We start from the raw sequence: 23395 nt of genomic DNA on the forward strand, positions 1-23395 counted from the left end.
ACACTAAAGGATGGAATTCATTGATTTCATTTTAATTGGACACACTTTTTGCCCCCCAGTGTCGTTGGAGGTGTGTTTTGTAATGGCTCTGAAAATGGATTGTTCTCAGTCAGTCATGGCATCAGTCGCCTGCCACTGGAAAGACAGACGGAGGATGCGTGGGGTGGGATCTGGTGGGGTGGGGATATTGGTGTCGCCTTGATAGACGAGGATCTTTCCCTTTCTCCTCCTCTTGCCCTATTTTCAAGAGCGATCCACACCCAGCGGGCTTTAAAAGAACTCAGACCCCCCCCCCACTCTTGCTTCTCCATCGGCGTATTTTGATTGAAATTCATCGGCAAGTTTATTGAGAAATGAATGAGGGAGGCAGCGTGGTATTGACTTTGGGAGGAAAACACAACTCATCTTGAATGAGGGGGAAAACGCAGTCGTAATTTAGCCTCCATCGATCGGCGCCCCGTCCATGTATTGATCTTCATTTTACAATATTAATTTGCGCTTGCAATCAGCTGTGAAGGGAAGCCATTTGATTTCTGTTGGTCGGTAATGTGCGAAAGTCCACCGCTGTCCTTAGAGAGGTGGCACACATACTGGGGATCGCTTGAGAGGATTGAACACGTGTCTTTGGCACGTTCTAATAACACAAGAAATGAAGGCAGTGACAGATTATGGATGTGCAATCTGTATCATTGCTCCCTTTTAACCGTGTTAATTACATTTGATCTGTTTGCAGGAGCAATATCTGCAGCAGAGTGTAACTGTCTCGGTATTTTCCATCTGTATCAGCTCAAAGTTCATGAAATTTCAATGAACATTGATTTTTCTCCATTGATTTATCTTAACTGCAGATCTTTGAAATTTTAATTTCCTGTTCATCTTGAGGCAGCTGGAGGTGGAATCACTCATGATAACTGGCAACAGTGGATGGAGATGATATGGTCAGTGTCAAAGCAGATGGAATTTGCTTTTGCGTGGGTGTGCAGTGAAGAATTTCAATTTGGTTTTGGGTTTGAAACATCATTTTCATCTGCATGCCGTGTCTATTTTTTTGTGCCCTCTAAATACAGTTTACGATTGTGGGCTCCAAACGCATGGCATCTCAGTTTCTTTGTGCGTCTGACTGCTATCCTCACCTGCAACGCTAAATGGAAATATTTTATTCAATTTTGTTTTTTGCCAACCTTTTCCAATAAAAATAGATCGTGAATGTCCCGCTTTTAACACTTGTGCAGGTGCCTCCGAGGCTTCACTTGCACTGTTCGACAAGTCGCAAATGCAATAACACTTGAATGAACTTCTGCCTGTGCTGTTTATCTCTCTCCCCCTCTTTCCAACTCCCACTCCACCTCTAATTTGTGTTAAGGGGGAAAAGAAAAAAAAATCTGCTCAATGGTGTAGGAGGAGTGGAGATAAGCTAGAAGCAGTTAAGTATAATTAGCGAAAGTAATAGCTGGCAAATGGCAACAAGGCTAGGTTTTTATCTCCTGGAAAGATAGAGTTATCGTAATAAGCTGTAATGGCTGGCAGGAATGCTAGGACGTGGCACAAGCTTCCATTCAGGCTCATAGACTTAACAAGGAACAATTTCCCCTAAATTTACTGCTTTGCTCAAACATTTCCCCATGTTTATAACCTGATACTGTCAGTGCTCAATTCACCTACATATGGACCAAAGATGCATGGCAGCGAGTCGTTGTGTATCGCTTGGCACTTCAAATGTCAGTTTCGCTTTCTACCAACTAGTTCCTGAAAGCTGACTAAGGTGTGAGTCCGGTCAAAACATGATGGGAAAGTGTGCATTCCTGCTTGAGGGATTGGACTGCACAATGTCTCTTGGGCTCTTGTGCGCATGCGTAGCAGCGAAAATTTGAAGCGATACGGTCGCAGCTGCGTACCGAGTCATGCATTCCATTTCTACATATTCTGAAACCTGATCGCGCGCTCGCAGAAGGTCAGAAAACTTCGAACAAAACAGCATTCCTCAAAGACAGAATCACTGGAGATGACGATGGGTGTTTTCTGTAATAAGCTAAGGAAATTGACAGACTTGTCCTAATCTAATAATCGTGGATATTAAACTGTGGGAAAAGAGCTCTGTTGAACAATTAAATGGCTTATCTTGTGACGAGTAGGGAAAAAAGAAACACCGGTGACATAATTGAACAGACTGTGTAACTAAATTTGAACAGAGGATGAGCAGGAAAATGAAAATTCTATTAGTCCATAATCTCGCCCCTCTTTCCCTCACCCATCATGGTTGCTTTCCTGTGCTCTTCATCTTCTCTACAAAGTATTCAAATGCAAGTCCTGCCTTACCTCCCCGTGTCTCTTTTTCTCTAATTATCCGTGAGGTCAGTAAGCAAAATGGGGAAGAAGCCAGGAGATCAATACAAATTATCCCTGAGCAAACCAGTGCTGACAGTTTGAATTGCAGCATATGTTTACCCAAAATCAGGCAATTTATCTTAATATCAGCCGAGTAATGCAGCAGGGGTGAGAGGTCACACAATCTCTCCACCTCATAATTACCCACCTCTAAAACAGGAAAGTGGTATTGATTGGCCGCGGGCCGGGAAGCGGGCGTGACTGGAACGTGCCAGCAAAACACCCCCTGCCACACACACACACACACACACACACACACACACACACACACACACACACACACACACACACACACACACACACACACACACACACACACACACACACACACACACACCACCCCCTTTATGCAATCCGCCACCACCCGAATCATAGCTCCCCTCCATCTCATGCCCTCTTCATGCTTCCCCTCCCTTATGCGAGACTCCTCACCCAGGGAAGGATTTATGGGATGTCTGTGGAAGGTTTCATGTTTCCATGCAGCAATTGAAAACCCTCACAGAAGAGGAGATCTAGGAACAGAGCATCCCCCACCCCTTGTTATTATGAAACACACATTTTGGTCATCAAATATGGTCATTATAAAATGGGAAAGTCATCATTATGTATACTGTATTTTCTTTTTATAAAACTCCAATGATGATAAGTGCAGGATCCATACACCTTTTTCATGGCCAAATTGAAGCACTTTTTAAAGACTTTCAAAGCCAATTTTCTGATTTCTTGAATACCATTAAAAGAAAAAAAACAGTTTGAATCACATATTTTGTTGAGCCACAAATGCAGCTGCTTTTTACATATATGATTTTTAATCTCGCGTGTGAATTTATCAAAACTTTTTAGATCTTGAGTAAATTGTGAAGACGTTAGTTTTTTGAGACAGCTCTCTGCCAGTATAGGTGTTGGGTAAAATAAAGTAATAAAGCCAGTAGTTTGTAACTTACATTTTAATAAGTTACCATTACGATATAACACTGGGAAATGCTACTTTATCTTTTTGCATGACATTGCACGAATACACATTTCGTAGTGCGCTGTTTAGGTGTAGCATGCACCTGTCCTTTTGGGTGCGATGCGTCAGGAGCGATTAAGCCGTATAGGACAAAGCCGTACAAACTAACACCAGCTGCAGTTGATCGCAAGGGAAGAAAACATGCCATGGAAAAGAGAAGCCACGAAGAGCAGTGTCACCATCATTTTTAAGCAGGCTTGTTGAGTAACATGGCAACATTTCAAGCATTTAGAAGCACTTTACTCAAAATTTAAGCACTTTTCAATCATTGAAAACGCAACATTAAAATTCAAGCATTTTGAAGGACTTCAAGCACCCTCATGAATCCTGTAAATTGACCCAAGAACACCACCAAGGCTAAAGTAAATATTCACAGTCATAGAAACCCTTAGCCAAGCTTTAGCCAATATTTTGCTATGTACATAAATTCAACGCTGAACGAGAAAAATACAGTGTGTAGAAAATATTTAAAAGTTTAAGAAAGTCTCCTTTAAAATTTAATGCTTAAATTGCATTCGTTTTAACTTAAGACATGTCACATTGCAATAAATTGGAGTGGGCCATGAGCGGACTAAACACTATTTTAAGATATGTTAAATTAACTTTTAATCTGCCTAAGAAAACAAGTCCAAACACTTTTATAGTGATTGCATTAATTAAATATTGATTTAATAAGCTCGCTTCCAGCTAATATTTCAAGTTGTTCCGATCTCAAAGGTAGGGTGTCCTTTAAAAAAGTTTTTTTTGTTCGTGTTTACAATGCCAAAATTAGTTAAAAGAGGTCTCATGCTTTATTTTTCACTATGTCTATTTGCTTTTATCAGAGCTGTTCTGGGTGGAATACATTAGGTAGGAGGAGCATGGCGGTAGTGCTGGAGAGTGACATAATTCTTGTCCCTGCTGTTTTTTACTAAATTTATATTTGTCAGTGTAGCATGAAAACAGGTGAACCTAAGAAAGGGCCTGCTCCTAGAAGAGTTCACATGCTAGTCCAAACCCCCCAAAAAAGTGAAAAAACAAAAAAATACATGTATTTGGGTTATTAAGAAATGCATGTACTTGCAAGCGCATCATGAATGAGCTGCTGCAATGATGATACAAGCCTGGAGATGACGGCAGAGAGTAACAAAGTTCCAATTTTGTAGTTTTAGCCCCTTAAAAATATTTGTATTTTTATGACTTTCAGATTGGATATCTAAAACACGATATCCACTTTTTGGAGGACAAATAAAATTGGACAATCAAAATTAACTTATTCGTTGCCAAATACATCAACGAATTTTACTGATCTGGCAGTGAATAAGTAAAACTTTTTGGGGAGGTGTTGACACCCTAGTTATTTGCTTTAAAATAAAATCCATCCCCGGATGTCATCCTTAGCCAAGACCTAACCCCTTCACGCTGGTTCCTGAAACCATCGATGTAAAATTTCTGTACATAAAATTCTCTGTCAAACCACTCAGATGTGAGAGCTCACCAAAGGGAGAGACTGCACAACTTGAAGATAAAACATGAATCCGCCATTGTGTGTGGCTTTCAAAAGAAAAGCCCGCAAATCAGCATGAAAGAAAATCTTTGTACAGAGAACAAAAATCTGCCGCGCAGCACTGCAAACCTGCAGGTACGGCATTTATTTCCCTGTCCGCGTATGAGTGCTCAGTATATATCATCAGCGGCTCCTTACAGGATTATTGACATTGTCTGTCTGCGCCGACGTACATGCGGCTACTACGAAACTGTCAACTCATCAACTGACAGCGCCGTTTAGCGCTAATGCAAGTCTCCATCAGCTGTCACCAGCATTTGCATTAAATCAATAGCAGATGGCGGACAGTGTCACCAATTTTATTACACTGGGGTTGTTACAAATATAATCTCCATGATAGATGAGAGCGTGTTGAAACTCGGGTGACTTCGTCTATCTTCCCTCGCTTTTTTTTTCAGGAATATCCTGTTTTCGCTATGCAAATTGGGCATCATCTTTATTGTTGTTTTTGTATGACGTAAGCAAATCCCCGAATGTAAACATTTGGCCGTATTGAAACCAGATATGGTTTGATGTTGTCACAAGTCTACAATAATTTTGTTGGCTGTTCAAAAAATGTGGAAGGTGTAAGGCGTCATTTCTTTGTGACTTAACAGATTTTGCAAATACCGTTACTCAGCGAGTGGAGGGCAGAGGGAGTAAAACTTCAGTCAATGCAACTTCTGACATGGCTCTAAAGCATAGCACAGGGATGTTAAATTCACTTTGGCTCTGGGACCGGATCCAGACTTTCGGTTCTCAGATCCGGAAAATAATGCCAGTATTATCCTTTATCATTCAGCCTACATATTGTCATCACGGATGACAAGGGATCTTTTCCAAACACAACACATTTATTTACAAACAACAGGGAAATAAAAAGTTTAATGTTTGGCTTTGATAGTGTTAAAGGGTTTAAAAGTTGAGTGAATGCAGTCTTACACCTGAACCAAATCACCATGCTATACAAAATCAATTCTGTCCTAATTTGCTGTAGAGAGCTTTTAGTTTGCATTTATTTAAAAAACCTAACTTTTGATATAAATTACCTTGAGACTCGATTCTTTTCATGACAAACCTCAAAAAATGTATGGCACACAAGACTAAATAATCTGATAGACCGTATATTTGACATGCTTGGCCTAGCAGATAATAGTGCGTTGTTTTCCGGCTGTACTCTAGAGAGAACCCCGGGTGTTCTTGAAAACCTGGCTGAAAACAGTGCACCTTTATTTGGTGATTGGATGGCGAGCAGGGCCCTGACTTGTACAGGGCGACCCCAGGGAATGGCGCGGGCATAAAATGGCTGACCAGGAGATGGTGAGCTGTTCACCGATGAAAAAAGAGTCTGTTCAAAACGAGCCAGAATTGAACCCTAATCCCTCTTCCACTTGTCTAGCTTGTATGGGTGTTGTTTATCGATCAGTCAACTTTTGTCGTCTTAACGTAGCCTGGAACATTTGTCTAACGACCACCTTTACCCAACAAGATCTTTTTTCGCTATGTTTCCTTGGTCAATCACAAAAACATAAAGTTAAACTTAGGTACACGGACCCGGCTAATGTTGCCCATATGTAGATGAAATGATAGAAACTAACAAATGGCAGAGAGCACCTCTCCTGGCCGAAGTCTCCCGTCCTGCGTTCCCGGCGTGCCTGGTGGCTGGAGCGAACCCCAGCTGAGGCGGAGGACAGGAGAGCGTGATGTATCACCCTGAGAGCGCCTGCTGACAGCCTCTGATGATGGATGGCCTGATTATGGAGTGCTTTTTACACATACACAATTTACATCACACAAAGTGGCGGGGCAGGTGTGTGCGTGGATCAGAACGAGACTGGAAATAACAAAGGAAAAGAAGCAAATTCCTAGCCGCCGCCTTGTCATGTACAATCAATACGACCGATCAATCCTTTATTAAAGAGAAGATGGCGTTTGTCCACTCAGGGAGGCGAGACCTTTTGTCGCTTGGGGTACGCATGATGAGCTGCCAAATTAGATTTCCAGCGGTGTGCAGGTGAGACTGCAAAAGCAGGATGCATATTACTGTAGTTGCGGGCTACGCAAGATCCGTGCTATCGATTAGCGCCCTGCGCCGGCCCTGCTTGAACACGTAATTGCTGCGTTTGATCACGCTCGGGCTGGCAATTACTGTAGCTGGGCTGCAAAAGTGGAGCGGTACAGTAAGTGTGTCGTGTGTATTTAGCGAGCTAGAGCAATAAATGTTTCTACTTCATTCCTTGCATTTGACGGGCTTTTGCGGGAGCAGGTTCAGCAAGCTGTGCGGTGTTAATTCTGAAATTACACACTGAGTAATGAGTGATGGGCCAAATTACAGCCTGAACAATGAATAGAGGCAGGCACTTCTTATTAGTCTCCATAGAAGGCCATTGATTTATGAAGCGCCTTGCTCGGGAGAGTAACTCTCCTGAAGATGATATCTACATTGAGAAGCGATGTTCTCTATTAAGTTGTTCCTTCCCCCATTTGCGCTGCTCCCCTCCCCTTCCTTAGTCCGGCCTATGAGTGTACACATGATTGTTTAGGAGAGGGTGGTTGCTGTGAGGAAGCCTTCAATTACCCATTAGGACTGTCAGACATAAAGCGGGCTGCGCACTCACAGAAGTCTTGGTTATGATTCATTTACTTTGTGCCCCTGATTCATCGCCCAATATGCCTCATGCTCCAGATTACTATTTGAGGGGTGGGGAAGATTGATGGCGCCATGGGATCCACCGCCATATTTCACGGGAGCTCTGTTGCGGTACAGTCGTTGGCGAAGTGTGAGATGACAGCGGCTTACACTAGATCAATGTGAGGACAGCCTTTCACAGATTATTAAAGCTATGTTAGATTAAAAGAGGTCTGCTATGTAGTTTAGCTGTCGTGAATATTGGATAATACTAAAAAAAAAAAAAGGGGGTAGTATTGGGCTAGACCCTCGGCTGGATCCCGACTGATGTGGGTCATCACGGCTGTTAATGGAATAACACTCTGTGACATAAGTGTCACAGGTAACTGTGTGATTTTCAATTGCCACCCACAAGCTGCGGATTCTGTTTTTGTTTTGTTATTTTTAACAGCAATGAAATGCCTTGACACTCCTGAAGTTTTGTTGAAATCAGCCATCCCCCAAAGACTTTTGTACTGTCTACACTAAAGGAAAACTCAAGTGCTTTCTTCTCTGCTTGTGTACGTCTAACCCTTAAATGTGTTCCCTGGTAATGCTCATTTCTCCTTTTTGCGCAGCCCTAAATGAGCCAACCATTGACTACGGGTTCCAGAGGCTGCAGAAAGTCATCCCCAGACACCCCGGCGACCCTGAAAGGCTACCTAAGGTCAGTCATTTGTAGCTATATTTTGGAAGACTTTGCTATTTATATCTAATTTTATATTTATATCTAATTATATATATATATATATATATATATATATATATATATATATATATATATATATATATATATATATATATATATATATATATATTGTATTTTTCAGAATAATAGCACCTAAAACCCCAAATTGATCAGAAATTTGAAATTGCGTCTTATGTAAATGTGAATTTATATAGCGCTTTTAAAGTCACTGAAGACCTCCCAAAGAGATTTACAATGCGCTTCACACTTTTCCCTTTTACACACTAACTAACCGATAGCAGTGGTCAGCCATGCAAGGCAACTACCTGCTACCGGGGGCATTAGGGGTTCGGTGTCTTGCTCAAGGACACTTCGACATATAACACGGAGGAGCTGGAAATCGAACCTGTGACCTCTTGATCCCAAGACGAGCGCTCTACCTCCTGATGCCACCCCAGTCTATAAACCAGACTTTGTTATATACCGCATAATATGGTGGATAAAATTGGAAATGCATACATAAATTACGAGCGTGTGTTATTAAAAAAGGTTGTACAGCAGGTATGTGAGCAATGATTGATCAAATCGATAATCATGGTTGGCTTAAATCGCCATATCATTTGAACATGGGTTATCGCAAAGAGGGGCACTTCTCCACTAGACAAGTGGAACAAATGACATACGAAAAGGCCTTAGACCTTATCATTATCATGCTATTTTTTACTCATGATGACAGAAACACTAACCTGCATAGTGATTTCTGTTATGTTAAACAGTCTCTTCACATCTTCATCTGTGCCTCAATAACGTTGTGAAAGACAGAACCAAAAAGTCTTTAAACAAAATACTTTACAAGGTCTTTTAAGTATGTATACATATTAAACCAAGAGATTATTGACGCACAGGTGAAGAAGTGAAGAAACTGTTTAGCCTATTACAATAGACAATGCAAATCAGCGTTTCTGGCACCGTAAGTCAAAACTATGATCATGATATAACCACTAATGACTTTTGATGTCATCTGTACCACTGTTGGTCTAGTGGTAGAGAACCGGCATCCTCAATGCCTGATCCGGGTTTGATTCCCGTTGCAAACAATAATTTGTGATTTTAATCAGAGATAATTAGCAACTGATTAGTCATTGCTTTATTATATGCCGTAAGCACATAAAGAGCCAAACGGTTACATGATACCTTTTAATGTAGATTCAGTCCGACGCGCCTTTTTTATGAAAACTATTTGACAAAAGAGGCATGCATCTTATAATTCGATGCACCTTATAGTGCGGGAAAATGCAGTATACAAAGTTTGTTTTTACACTTTGGTAAGGAACAGTTATGAATGCATAAGTGCAATGTGCAGACTAACACACTAAATTCCTTTCTTAAAAATGATTAAAAAAGAGGCAAACGTGTCAGAACATCAGCATGAAATGTTGTTGTTTTTTACGTTCATCTTAACAGACTTAGAAAAAGGGTTTGTTTGCCTGCAACACTTTTAAATTGTTCAACGGCAACTGATTTTAAGATTTTGAAGTATCACATTCATTCAAACTTGGACTTCTACACATCTTAAAAGAGTACACATAAGTAAGCAGTTGTCTAATGCGCAAAAATGACCTAAATGCCTAGAGACTGAAATTGCACGAGTATTTATGCCAGCCCCGGTCTTCTGTCCCACAAAAACCACCAAACAATAACTTGATGTGGCAAATGCCAAAATCAAACAAAGAAACATTAGCACCAACAGAAAAGCTTTAAAAAGGAACAGCTTTGCCTCACATATGTGGCTTAGCCACTAGCCAGCGCGGTAATTGCATCGGTTTAGTGTGAGGAGAGAAGCGTAAACTCTCTGTGCGGTAAAATAGCTCAATCAGGCGTTTTCCTCTCCAGTAGTCTGTGGAGATGGTAATCTGGTCAGAAACGACGTCTGCGCCCTCATTACCCCGCTCATGTTTTCCTTTCATTTTCTGCGGCTCGATTTGGTTTAATCTTTTGTTTACAGAACCCTGCTCCGTAAACCCCCTCGTCTTACTGCCGCTAATAGACAAAGGCCGCGTGTTGTTATGCTTTCTTATTGTTTTCTTTTGAACCCGGCGAAGCAGTTGAAAGTCATGTCGAGTCTGAGATTCTCTTGTATGCTGCACAAACCGGTCGCGATATTGACGCCGCTGTGCTGGAACAGGAAGATCATTTTCCCGCTGAGACAGAACTCTTTGATTCCTTCACACTTTTCTTTTTCTTACCCCCGTCTTTGAGTCACTTGCTCCTTCCAGTTCCTTCTGATAAAATCTATCACTGCGCTGTCACTAATTGCTACCATGCCGGAAACCATTTTGGTGACTGACGTTCCAGATGTGTCAGAAGCAATAATATGACTGATTATTACATTCACAGCAGCGTAGTAAAGTGGTGGCCACCTTGGAGTTTTAATAACACTGTAAAACTTTTCAAGACCTTATCTATTAAACCCCAGCATGCAACAAAGCAATATCATTAACGTCCAACGGACAATTTAATAAAGACCAGACTGCACGTTCTGAAGACGTTTGACCGAGGCAGAGCTGAAAAGTAGAGCGTCGTGGCTTGGCCCTCGCTCGGCTATATGAAGTGTTTCAATTAGACTTGGTCCCCGCAGAGATGGGACACAAACCCTTGACGTGAAATGTGACTCTAATTTTAGCTAGTAAACCCTGACCATGAGCTAGAGCACCTTTAATATCCACTTTCTTTAACTGGCTGGGCATTCCCGGTCAGTGCAGCAAGCTGACGGGAGTGGGGGTGGGGTGGGGGAACTGTTTCAATTCTATAAAGTCACTGTGTCTTTGCGAAAAGACAGGCACATTGTTAAACACAGCTTTATTACGGAGAAAGCAGACTTCTTTCCATGAATACAAAGTGTTGTTGGCAGTGAGACAGCTCTTGACACTGGACCTGAGATTAGTTTCCCGGGCTCGCGTATACTTAATATAGCGCGCTCTCCCAGCCTTTGCATGAAACAATCACAGAGTGAGATGAAACCCTGCACTTCCAATAAACAACATAAATATTTGATTTGCTCTCTAATGGACCCAAATATGGGGTTCAGGGGGCATGTAAATGATCCCGCCAAGTGATTCGTCATTGTTAAGCTTGCCATCCGGGGGTCAGCGCTTGGGGTCAAAAGCACATTCCTAATAAATTCCTAATAAAACAGCCGGCGGCGGCGGTGACCGGGGCTGGCATGTACATTCCGAATGAGAACAGAAAACGGCATATAAAAGGCGGCCATTGAAAAGGAAATAAAGCTGGAGGACACAGGGCGTGCATTAGCAGAAAGGCAAATCGACACCTAGCTCACTCACCGCCACGCCCAGACCCCCCCTCAACCCTACCCCTCCTCGCCCATGACTTCACCCTCCAGTTGATAATATTACTGCGCTATTGATTTTCACCAGCCTTCTCCCTGGGACCAGTAAGACACGTGGTAATTGTAAGGAGACAGAAAGCCAATATGGGAGTGCTCATGGATAGCGAGGGATGCACGCTAATATTGTTGCTACACGAAAGAAAAAAACATGGAAAGTGCTGGTGGTTGATGGAGGGGGGCGAGGGGCTGCGCCTCTGATTGAAGTTTACCTCGTAATTCTAAGACAACATCGCGGATGACAGTCTGACCCTGTGGGAGGAGTGCAGATATAAAAATTCAATGCAAAGTCCAGAGTGAATATGAAAGTAATAAGTGTGAGCAGTCAAGTGATGAGAAAGGAGATTGGTTTGAGGGCATTGCGTTAAGTGAAGGGAGACTTTGGAATTCACCCCCCCATTTTAAGATCTTGTTATAAAACAATTTTCTATTCATAATATAAAAAAGACAATTTATAATACCATTTTGTGCCCTCTGGCAGTAATGGACAAATAGACTGAATATCACATTATATCACACTCAATTTCTCTCTTCTGTAACAAATTAGATTCATTATGAAATTAAAAGTGGAAACTCAATATTGTTTTATTATTAAGCTGATTGCTTTGGATTCCTACCCTCCAGAAAAAAATGAGTATAAGCCCATTCTTTTCCAATTCCTCGCATAATCCGCCAGGAGAAAATATTACAAATGTGCTCATGTCAAGCAATTACCCATGTATTTAAATGAATCTCTCTTCCTGTGCTCTTTGAAGTACCTTCATCTAATGGCCCTATGCTTCTAAATGCATTCATTACCTCGGGCTAGAGCTAACAGAGTAATTGCCTTACAGTTTTATAATGGCATTAGCACTCGCAGCTACATAACCTAGGCCCTCTTTTATTAACTGCCATAATATAAATACAACATCCGTGTTAATCTACTGCTCGAAGAATCAGACGCCCCGTTTCATCGCATGCTTTACAACGACGCCTCGTTTGTTACGACTTTGCCTTCCACGCGTCTAAATCTTGGCTGATCTGTCGCGCCAGCGGCTTCGTTTAAACAGTTGTCGAACACGGGACCTTTTATGCAAAGCGGGCGGTGAACAGCGGAAATCGGTCAGGCGTTTGTCAGCGAACAAAAGGAATCATTTGAGGGCTTTTAATTGTTTCAATTTAGCATGGCGTGTTCTGATATGTCTCCATGACATGAAAGCCAATTACACTTATTCTGGAGTAGCATTCAGATTTACATGGAAATGCCCCCGGAACGCCATTCGGCGCTAATCGTATTCACAGCATGAGCCGACGCGCGTGTCGGAAGACAACAAAACTTTGTCCTTGATTGGGTGCGGCACTTCTCATCATTTTCTGATATGACCGGGCCGCCACTTAAACGCGGCCCCGCCAGTCGACTCGGTTAGTTAAGACGCCGCGCGGTAAACGACAGATTAAGGATGAGAGGCAATATCGTTTCCTCTCCTCCTCATTTCTCGCTCTATTTTCCCCTCCTCCTTCTTTTCAAGCTGTCCTTATGTCACTGCCGAACGTGCCATATGGACAAGGAGCGGGAGGACGTTTTTACAGGGAATGAAACATGGCTGGCGTGTGAAACGCTCTTAATTGCTTTAATTGTTGCTTAAAATTGAGAGCCGTGTAGGAGATCTTGAAATATGATCGAATAGATTATTGGTAATTATTAACCGCAGACAAAAAGAGAAGCAAAGCCACTTCATCTCACTCAGCGACTGCGATAGAAATCTGTTCCGCCTGATGAGAACACATCAAGACAGCTGGTCCTCTCATTTAGCCTACCTGCCTCACGACAAGCGTAATTCTTTATTTGTATGCAAACTAGATGCATGCGACGTTGAGCATACATGCCAATTTCGGAGGTAAATGCCCATTCTGAGAACCACCCATCCGCTAACTTGGTCTGGATTAAGCGATATGTTTCTATAAGAAAGCGCGGTGCGTGCTGGAAGTGGCTTGCACAGCGATTCATCTTGATAAATCAAGGCGCCACGCTCAAAAACGAAAGGATGAAAGGAGCAGTAAACGCGGCGGCGTACGGCCGGCAAAAACGGGCCCAACGTTTGGAGGCTCGCTGTTTGAAGGCACCGGGCTGTGTGTACATTCATTTACGGCAGATGCCGTCTTAATCCCGGCAACCGCCGCTGCCAAGCAATGGAACACTTCAGACAAATTACCCAAGCTCGCGAAAGAAAACACAGTCAATGTGGGAAGAAAACAAGCGCCATCTGAGATGTTTCTGCAGACAGATTTGCATTGCTTTTAAGCGGGGTTCTGAGAGCCCGGTCAACAAATCTCCGCTTTTTACAGCAGGTGACAACGAGCAGGCGTTTTTTTTTCCCTTCGCCTTTGTCATGCAGAAAGCACTCGAAAAGGACAAGCAGCGTATTACTTTCCGTATTGTAAAAAGCAAAAAGAGCAATCTGCTTCCTTGAGAGGGATTTAATTGTAAGTGGCGTATTCAAAGAGACGATAAAGACGCGCTGAGCGGGCCAAAACCCGCCACCTAGCCTGCGGCCCGGAACCGGCGGGACGCAGGAGCCAACTCGTTCTGGGTGTTAAGAGCCAAAGTGACACGGCTAATCCGCGTTGTCGAACGGTGGCGAGCGTGCAGACATGGATAAGACGGCATCCTGAGCATCCGTGTCCCCCGGGCGCCGGCACCCAGCTCCTAGCTTGGATGGCTAAGTCATTTGCAAAGTCCTTTGCAGCAGCCAGTCAAAGAGGTTAATTGAAAAATTCCTTAATGTCATTACAACAGAACTAGATTAACCCAGAGCTAATTCACTTTATTGTTCTGAGGAGAGGGGGGGCCTTGGCGCTGAACTCTCAAAGCCCGGAATCAGGCGTGAGGTGTTGTTTTTTTTAAAGGACTGTGCCGGTTTAATTAAGATAGGGAACATTATTCACCGCTCTGCATGCATGGGAGGAGTAAAGTGGTGTGGAAATGAAGGCACTGCCGCCTCTTAAAAACACAAGCGCTCCTCGTTTTCGGGTGGCCGGTAAAAGCAGACCCAGTCCGCTGTGACGTTGATGTTTTTCGATAGTGCTCAGTGATTTCTCTCGCTTTTTCAGGAGGTGCTACTGAAGAGGGCGGCCGACCTCGTAGAGGCCCTATATGGGATGCCACACAACAATCAGGTCTGTACCCCTCTCAGCCGCCGACTTAAATAAATGAGGAATTTACAGAGAGCATCACCATAGGGGATTTTCACACCACTATAACCGGAGCCAGATGAGAACCGGAACATATAGCCGCCGAGCCAGGCATCAAAGCGGGCTTTAAAAAAGGAAACTCGAGAGAAAAAAAAAACCTTTGCCTTCCCTTATTCTTTCTCAGGAGATCATTCTGAAGAGGGCAGCTGACATTGCCGAGGCCCTGTACAGCGTTCCTCGCAACCACAACCAGATCCCCTCTCTCGCCAACACAGCCTCCCACGGCATGATGGGAGTTAACTCCTTCAGCAGCCAGCTAGCAGTCAACGTGTCCGAGTCGCAAGGCAACGATCAAGGTATGTGAAAACTTCCTCCTGCTCCAGAACATGAGCTGCTGCCCTGGCACAGAATCGCAGACTCGTTTTGTTTTTTACCCTGACCCACCCCGCCAACTCATTAAAAGGATAAAACAGACAGAAATCCACATTTTTGAATAACTGCTTCTACCCTAGAACAATATAGGCCCCAATTAAGTTTGAACCTCTGTTCTCATTAAAGTGCCATCTGCAGCATGAGCTGATATAAAAGAAATATATATTTTTGATTGCAGCTGTAAATTTTACTAGTAAAAGCGCAACGTCCTTTTTTTCCCCCCCGACCGACCGCCTCCTCTTTCATTTATGCAGTGGGCTACAGCCGGAACACCAGCAGCGTGTCCCCCCGGGGCTACATCTCCAGTAGCACCCCTCAACAGTCGAGCTATAACACCGTCAGCAACAGCATGAACGGATACGGCAATGCCGGCATGAACTTGGGAGTGCCCAGCTCTCCAGGGTTCCTCAACGGATCTTCTGCCAATTCCCCATATGGAAGTGAGTAGCCTGCCGCCGCTAACCCGCTACTGTGGCGCTAAACTGCCGCTGATTAAATTCCGGTTCCGACGTTCGTTTGCGCCTCAATGAATCATCGACGACAGGGTTAGAAGGTTGAGGCTAATATATCACGACCCCATGGGTTGCGCGGCCCGAGTGCTTCTCGGAAAGGCGCAGTTAAGACGGAGACCCTTTGTATTGATTTTAACGTGATATGCAATGACCAAAATTGGATGGCTGCTAGTTTTTGTACGGTCAGATTGTTCAGTGGTGAGTTCGAATGGGAGTCTGGGGAGTGGAATCGAGTAAGTCAAACACAAACTGCATTCTTCAAACGCTAAACCATAGTTGCCGCAACAGTCAAGAGTCTAAGTGTTGTTGTCAGAAGGATTACATTCACAAACAAAATATTTCATTAGGGGTACACCATTTAAAATCACACCCAAAGACAGCATCAGAATTTTCTGTTGACGGGGACCAATTTATTTTAAATGTTTTTAAGTTTGCATTCTACTGATTTTTGGAAGATTTACACATGTTGTTTATCTTTTAACTATGCAGAGTGAAACGTCAAGATTTTGGATTTTTTGAAAATTGTGGAACTTTAGAGGACAATAGTGAGCTACAGTTATGTTTGTTTAACCATTAAAAGAGAAGCCTAAACCAACATGTTAGAAGAATATGAATTAAGCAGAAATGGCTTTATACATTACATTTGTCGACTAAAAATGACCTTTCCAGTTGGAAAAGTAACAACCAATAATGGGCTAACATTCTGGCTTCAGATGAAGGAGGTCGGGAAGCATAGCCCTTATTGGTCAATACTTGAGGTTTGAGAAATTATAATCATAGTTTTGATAAAGATAAATGTCATCAGAAAAATATGAAAAATAGTGAGTTTTAAGGATGAATAGTGTGTTTGATTTTGTACTACACTAGAACATTGCAGACCTTAAACAATGTAATATGACTCCAGGTAAAAAAGGTAGTTCTATTTTGACATCATTTTCCTCAAATAATGGAATGATAATAATCAAAAACTATGAGTTTGTAGTCCAAATATAAATATGCTGAACATATGGTTATGCTCCACGATTATCAATCTGTATTGGCTATCCAAAAATAAAAAAGTAAAAAAAAAATCTTATCAATCACTTTTGAGTTTTCAAAAAACATTTGTGTGCTGATCACAAAGAAGCTACTGGGCTTGTGTTTTCTATTCTGTTTGCCAGCAATTTTTTTCTTTTTTTTTTTCTTTAATGACAACATTCAAATGTATCCGACAAGGTAAGTATCATTCAGCAATTGTGAGAGGTTAATCTACGTACATTTTACATGAGTGCAGTGGTATCTCTTTACTTGGAAGAAAAAGCTTGTTCCGCGTACGACGGACAATCCAGCAATCCCAGAGGCTACTACAAGAGACCTCTCACAGCAAGCATCAAGTCATTTCAGTTTGCATATGCAAACTACTACAAGCAATTATAGGCTGTAATTTTTGATGAGTCTATGTTCATTTGAAGTTAGAGTACCTTTAATTTAAAGCGTACAGTATGTGTTCACGTATTATCAACAGCTTCTCGATCTCATGCCTGTCAACCTCAGCCAATTGATCGTTGGATTAATGGTTGCAATTCCCATTATTAAGTAATAAAAAACCTTACAAACGCAAAGCGGCACAGCAGGACACACTATGTAGAATACCGCAACAATATTAGCAATCTACGATGACGTTGTCGTCTGCTACCGTTGATTGAGACACTTTCGGATTTGAGCCGAAATGGTAAAGAGATCGGCCTTTTTAAAGAAAATAATTACTGTATAAACATGTACACAGCTTGAAATGATCAAAGAAAATATATATAAAGTCGGAGAAAACATATAAGTCTATGGGTATGTGGTATCATTCACTTCTCTGTGCCCACCTTTGACCACACCACGCACACATGTTTGTAGCGGCGACTGCCTCAATTGGAAGTGCTCTTTAAAAACTTGCATATTATTTTGTTAATATCATCTTATTTATCTCACTACCACATTTTTGAATATTTAATTACTATTTAAATATGTTTTTAGTGATCAGTAATATGTGTTTTATAGCTATATAGGGTTCACTTCAAAGATTTAGGAAGGACGTGAACAGACCAATCAGTTTTTAATTATTTCATATTAGGGAAATACATTTACGTGAGCAATTCGAGCTAAGAGCCGATCCTGGAACAAATTTAGCTCGTATGAAGAGGTACTACTGTATTTCATATTCTCTGTGGCGGAAAAGTTATGGACAGTCACACGCTGTAAGTACTGATCTTGTGCCCGCCCTGCCAACACCCTGAACCGACCCTCCCATTCACCCAAAGTAACAATACCCCAGCCTTACCTAAACTGCCCTCTCTGAGCACTACTCACAACACCTTCTCGCTCTTACCCGCCCTCCCGTCCTCTCTCCCCATTCCTTTCGTCCCTGCAGTTAAACAAAAGAGCGCCTTCGCCCCTGTGGTTCGACCCCAGGCCTCCCCACCCCCCTCCTGCACCAGCGCCAACGGCAACGGACTGCAAGGTGAGCCCCCCTCACCCCCTCATCCTTTCCCTACGGACTACTGGTCAGATACTGCTGCTCAGGCCTCTGTCCGGTTTGGTGAGGGATTAATCATTACACATATATGCATTTTGACAGGCCAATTTACACATCACATTCACAGACATACACGCAAGCATTCATATACGCCATGCATACGACTCATCTTACACGACACTGCCCTTTGGTAAGCATGATCCCCGTCGCCACCTCCAGAATTGTTTTCGGTAATTATGTTTATTAGGTTCGGAGTGTGCACGGGCGTCCTGATTGGTTTGGAAACAAGCAAAGCCGCCGCACACGCGCGCCCCAAGATTAATAACATTGGGCTTAATGAAGTGGGAAATTAAAGTTCATCTCGCAACACGTTCATACTTATTAATACATGTTGTGCAGAAATTAATGAGCAATGCTTTGCCATCATCTGCGCTGGCAAACTTAAAAGCACTCCAAGCATGACTCTACAAATACACTCCCAGCAATATCATCGTATATCATTCCCCAGCAGTTCGCTCGTCGCCTAATTGTTCAAACGTGTGAAAAACGCTGTGTGCATTAACTCTCCGGGAGAGGCACGGTCACTAATGACGCCCCCGGCAGATGGTTTCACTACCGTTGCCGAAGATAACATTTGATCGCGGCTTATCTTTCTCCGCGACCAGTCGTCGTTTTACATCAAGAGCAGGGCCTTCCCTGTTGACCTAAAAAAGATCTGAATCGTGTGATGTTTAATATAAATTGTCCATCGATACCTATTAAATAATCCCAAATTATCTGTTAGCTTCCTACCAAAAATTCTGAAGGCCATGTCCCATTATTACTATCATTGAGAAAGCTGTTGATTTAGCCAATCAGATTTCAATTCAGCCAATGAACGCCAGCACCTGGCTTTAAAAATGGTCACCGGTTTCACAAACTATGACAGGCTAGGAGGCGTTAATCCAACAAAGTGATCACACCAACAGCTGTTTTTACTTAAAAAGAGAAGCCACACAAGGAAATACAGTATATTGAGCTGTTGATTTAATAGCGGAAAAAGCTTTTGTCTGCCAATTTCAGCCTATAGGTAAGATATTAAGCCCGAACCTAAGCTAACCTCAAACAAATTTTGGCACAGGTTGGTATGTTGGGTTCAGGCTGAGCTTTTTCCTAGCTCCCTTTTTTTCGCATTATCCCCCTACATTGTCGTGTTGTCTAATTTAACGTTCAATTACAAAAGACAAGCTGTACGTGACGCGCTGCATATGGCCGTTCGCGCATTGGAACGAAGACCCAAGTGTAAAGTTCGTGCCACACCACTGATTGAGAGAGATCTGTAGATTAGCATCAGCGGCTTGAGCTCGGCCTCGACCCCGGTCACCGTTTGCCGTCGTAACACCCCATGGTCATTGTACCGCCGGCAAAAGCCACCCTCCACCGACTGGGTGTAAATATCACACATAAGCAAAGCCAGCGTGCTGTGGGCTGAAATGTCAGAACGAGAGGGAGCTTAACAAAGTCTCGCCCACTAGGAGGGCGAGCAGCTGCAGGCGCAGGAACGTACACAAACACGCACACACTCACTCAACAAAGGCTACGTTCACACTGCTGAAAAATCAGACTTTTTTACACTGATGGGACCTCTGACCAATCTGTTAAAGTCCATCTAACGGCGCGAATCAGATTTTTTCACACCAGATCCAAGCCACTTTTATATATGGTCCTAAATCCGATACATATCAGATTTTTTGAAATGTGACTGCTGTGTCGAAATGTCGAGACCCATTCATGCGACCTGCACGTCATCGATAGGCGACAAACATCACTATTCTGCGATCAACGAGGCGGGAAGAATGAATCAACAACCCACATGTTTTTCTGGACAGATGTTGCTTCCACTACCCACAAAAGACCATAGTCAAATTCTCGCTCTTTTCATCTTAATCTTCTACAAAAGATACATTTGTACATGTGCTGCCTGTGCACATTAACTTAAAAGTGCTAAATACCCTCCTACGTTAAAATCCATAAGTACTTCTGTAAACACTGAGTGCATCGCGTGTCCTCTTCCACGCTTGCGAGACACTTGTGCCGTTCACAAAGGAGAATACATAAAAGTCACATTTAGTTGACAACGTGAACGATTTCACAAAAACATTGGATTTTCCCCCAAAAAACAAAATGGAGCAATAGGTTCTGCAGTGTGAACCTAGCCAAACACACACAACACACACATAGAAAGCACACTTTCATTGCATTTATTTCCAGAACCAAATTATAACTCGATGGACTAATCACCTCTTTCCTCTTTTTCTTAGCCATGTCCGGCCTCGTCGTTCCACCAATGTAAATGCACTTTTGGTCATCTCAAGCACCAGTCTACCACTTTCACAGGAAGCCCCACCCCCCTTGATCCCCTTTGGCACACAACAGCCGAAAGTGCTGATGCCATGTATAGTCGACTGCTTGATTCCTTTTTAAAGATTGAAGGAGAGTGTTAAAAAAAATCTTTTCAAAATGACAACCCCACAGAAGAAAAATGATCTCAAGAGGAAGCATATTTTTTTCGTTGTTATTTTTTCCCGTCCCCACATTCTTTCACCCTTGACGAGGAGCAATGAAGGTTTTATTTTGTATACCTGTCGGCTCGCGCTCTGTTCGGCCTTGGATGCGTCCGATCGACTACACATTCAATACTGGAAGGGACTCTGTGGACTCACCTTTGTACAGTTCCAAACACTGATGTACAGTACATTTGCCAATGAACTTGTTTGCCTCAGAAAATTACCTTTTTTTCTCTCTTTCTTTTTAAACTTTGTTTCTAGATCCTCGAACAAGAGTGGGTCTTTATAATGTGACTTTTCTTTGTATTTTTAAATGTGAGGAAAATAACACTACGACACACACATTCACAGAGACACAGGGGCCAAGACAGTTGCAACTGGAAATTATAAGAGATATAATGTAGTTAATTGATACTAAAATAGCAAAGGTTGGTGGGGAAAGTGGGTGCTGGGTGATGTTATACCATGTTTCATTCCTGTCTTTTAACTTAAAATTTGTAATTTATTGTAGCTAGAAAAAAAAGTCATCTTCAAAAGGTTAAAAAAAATCCACTTTGACTCAACAAGCACACTGACATGTACAAAACACTGCTCTGTTGACGAATATGATGTACTTCCATGTCTAGAGCTTCCTTTTAAGCAAGTGTGTTTTGCCACGTTTTTTCAACTTTTTTGCTAGCACTGTAAATGAATGCATTACTAGGCTACTGTGAAGTCTGTTTCTTGTTGATGAGGAGCAGTCTCTCCCTTCTATAGCTCCAACTCCCTTATGTGTTTTATATGTGGTAAAAAAATGGTAGACTATTGTGATATTGCCAAACTTGTGCTAAATATTTATACATCTGTCTTTTTCATGTTCTTTTACATCAACACACAAAAAAGTCCCAAAAAAAGTTGAAAAGCAAATCCATTGAGAATGTAGGCGTAAAGTAGTTCATCGTCATATTTCTGTTCCAACACACACTTGCGCTCACCGAGGGAAATTTTGTAACATATCAACTATAAATAATGTATTTATCTCTGAAATTTTGTATATTGCTTTTCATTATGTATGTACTAATCGTCATTGCCCTTAATATAGTGATGCAGCACAGATAATTCAGCCAAGAAATGTTGCCTTCATTTCTTTTTTTTTTATCTGATAAATGCAATGTGCATATACTTTATGTGTATTCTCAAAAACTTGTGTTACTCAGTCGAGATTCCCTTGTCCGTTTTTTTTTAAAGGCGAAGTCAAACTTCATTGTTTATTTTTATATTGATTTTAAATTATCTATACAGACCATTTTGGAGAAACTTTGTTGGTTGTATTGTCAAATAAATTGTTTGTGACCCATATGATAGTTGTTAAGATCCAATAGAGACAATTGTGCATGAGGGACAACCTTGGAGATAAAAAAGACAAAAAAAGGAACAAAAAAAGGAACAAAAAAAAACACAAAAAAACACAGGCTCCATTTGTGGTTGTATTTTCTGTTTTGTAGAATGTAAAGACGTCATTTTTACTCGCCACTTATGACTCTGCCACACAGCTTACACATGTTTACAAGGGAGAATAATTAAAAATGTCAACATTTGGAATGGAAACATGATGTTTTATTAAGATTTTTGCAGTAAAGACAAAAAAACATGAAGGAAAAAATGGGCCACACATTCTGTGCACTGTGATGTTGACTTCTTGAGTGTGAGCAAGCACTCAAATGGACCACCTGGAGGACGACAGCGTGTTATGTGAAAAAGTGTAACCTCGGAAATTGACGCCCGGGGGAGCGGGATGGGGGCGTTTAGGGGGGTTTACAGAAAGCCGGTCCTACCCCGGCTCTTGTCGAAGAAGCGCTCTGACATTGCAAGAGTCTCCCGCTGCTTCAAAGGCTCATTGTAGTCATTCATAAACGACGGCGGCTTCTTATTCAAAGCGACCCCAAATGGGGCTCATTCAAATCCCTCATTTCATTGCATTAAGCTACCTAGTTAATAAAGAATCAATACATTGAAAGCGCAAGGTTATCCTTTGTCTATAAGAGCTGCTATCGTTTTGAACCTTATAGTTTGTGAGCTGAAAGGAGTTTGGGTGGGGGAGACTGAAATCTATAGTCATCAAGTGGGTCAAACAGAAGGAGAGGAGTGTTGAAGTGTATATGTGTGAGTGTGTAGTTTTCCCTAAAAAACAAGAGCGCATCTTATCTGGTGTACCGAGCGCACGCAGAGAAGCGGGTCACAAAATGTCAATTTCCCATCAAGGCAACATTGTCCTCGGCCACCTCTCCTTTTAATGCACAATTAAGCGGCGGCAACCTGAGTGCCAATCAGCATATCGCAGCTTATTATGTCAAGCGGCGTGCGAGGATACTTTGGGCTGGGGTGCTGATAGCGCAAAAAAAAAAAAACAACAACTCACACACACACACACAAAAGAGGAGAGCGACACCATCAGCAGAGCAATTTAATTTTCCACGGCGATCCCTCCCCTCGCCTCAAATCATTCCCCCGATAATCCGAAGAGTGTGATAACAATAGCGTCCTGACGTTGCATTATCTGTTTCGGAT

At 42.3% G+C, this 23395-nt stretch overlaps 1 protein-coding gene across 6 annotated transcripts in view; it reads left to right on the plus strand.

Annotated features, from left to right (window-relative positions):
* ebf3b (EBF transcription factor 3b) overlaps positions 1-22435 on the plus strand; it is a 135245-nt gene extending 112810 nt beyond the window's left edge. For 3 of the 6 annotated variants that reach the window (XM_088350639.1, XM_088350640.1, XM_088350641.1), the window contains exons 11-16: positions 8169-8257; positions 14775-14840; positions 15040-15211; positions 15542-15727; positions 18198-18365; positions 20603-22435. In XM_088350639.1, the coding sequence (XP_088206765.1) occupies positions 8169-8257; positions 14775-14840; positions 15040-15211; positions 15542-15727; positions 18198-18365; positions 20603-20634 (713 nt within the window). In that variant the 3' untranslated portion in view covers positions 20635-22435. The remainder of the gene's footprint in view (positions 1-8168; positions 8258-14774; positions 14841-15039; positions 15212-15541; positions 15728-18197; positions 18366-20602) is intronic. The other 3 variants (XM_088350642.1, XM_088350644.1, XM_088350643.1) reach the window with 1 other exon arrangement.
* Positions 22436-23395: the final 960 nt, after the last annotated feature.

Source organism: Urocampus carinirostris, chromosome 13 (genome assembly GCF_059441175.1).
Source record: "Urocampus carinirostris isolate Australia breed hairy pipefish chromosome 13, RoL_Ucar_1.0, whole genome shotgun sequence".
NCBI lineage: Eukaryota > Metazoa > Chordata > Actinopteri > Syngnathiformes > Syngnathidae > Urocampus > Urocampus carinirostris.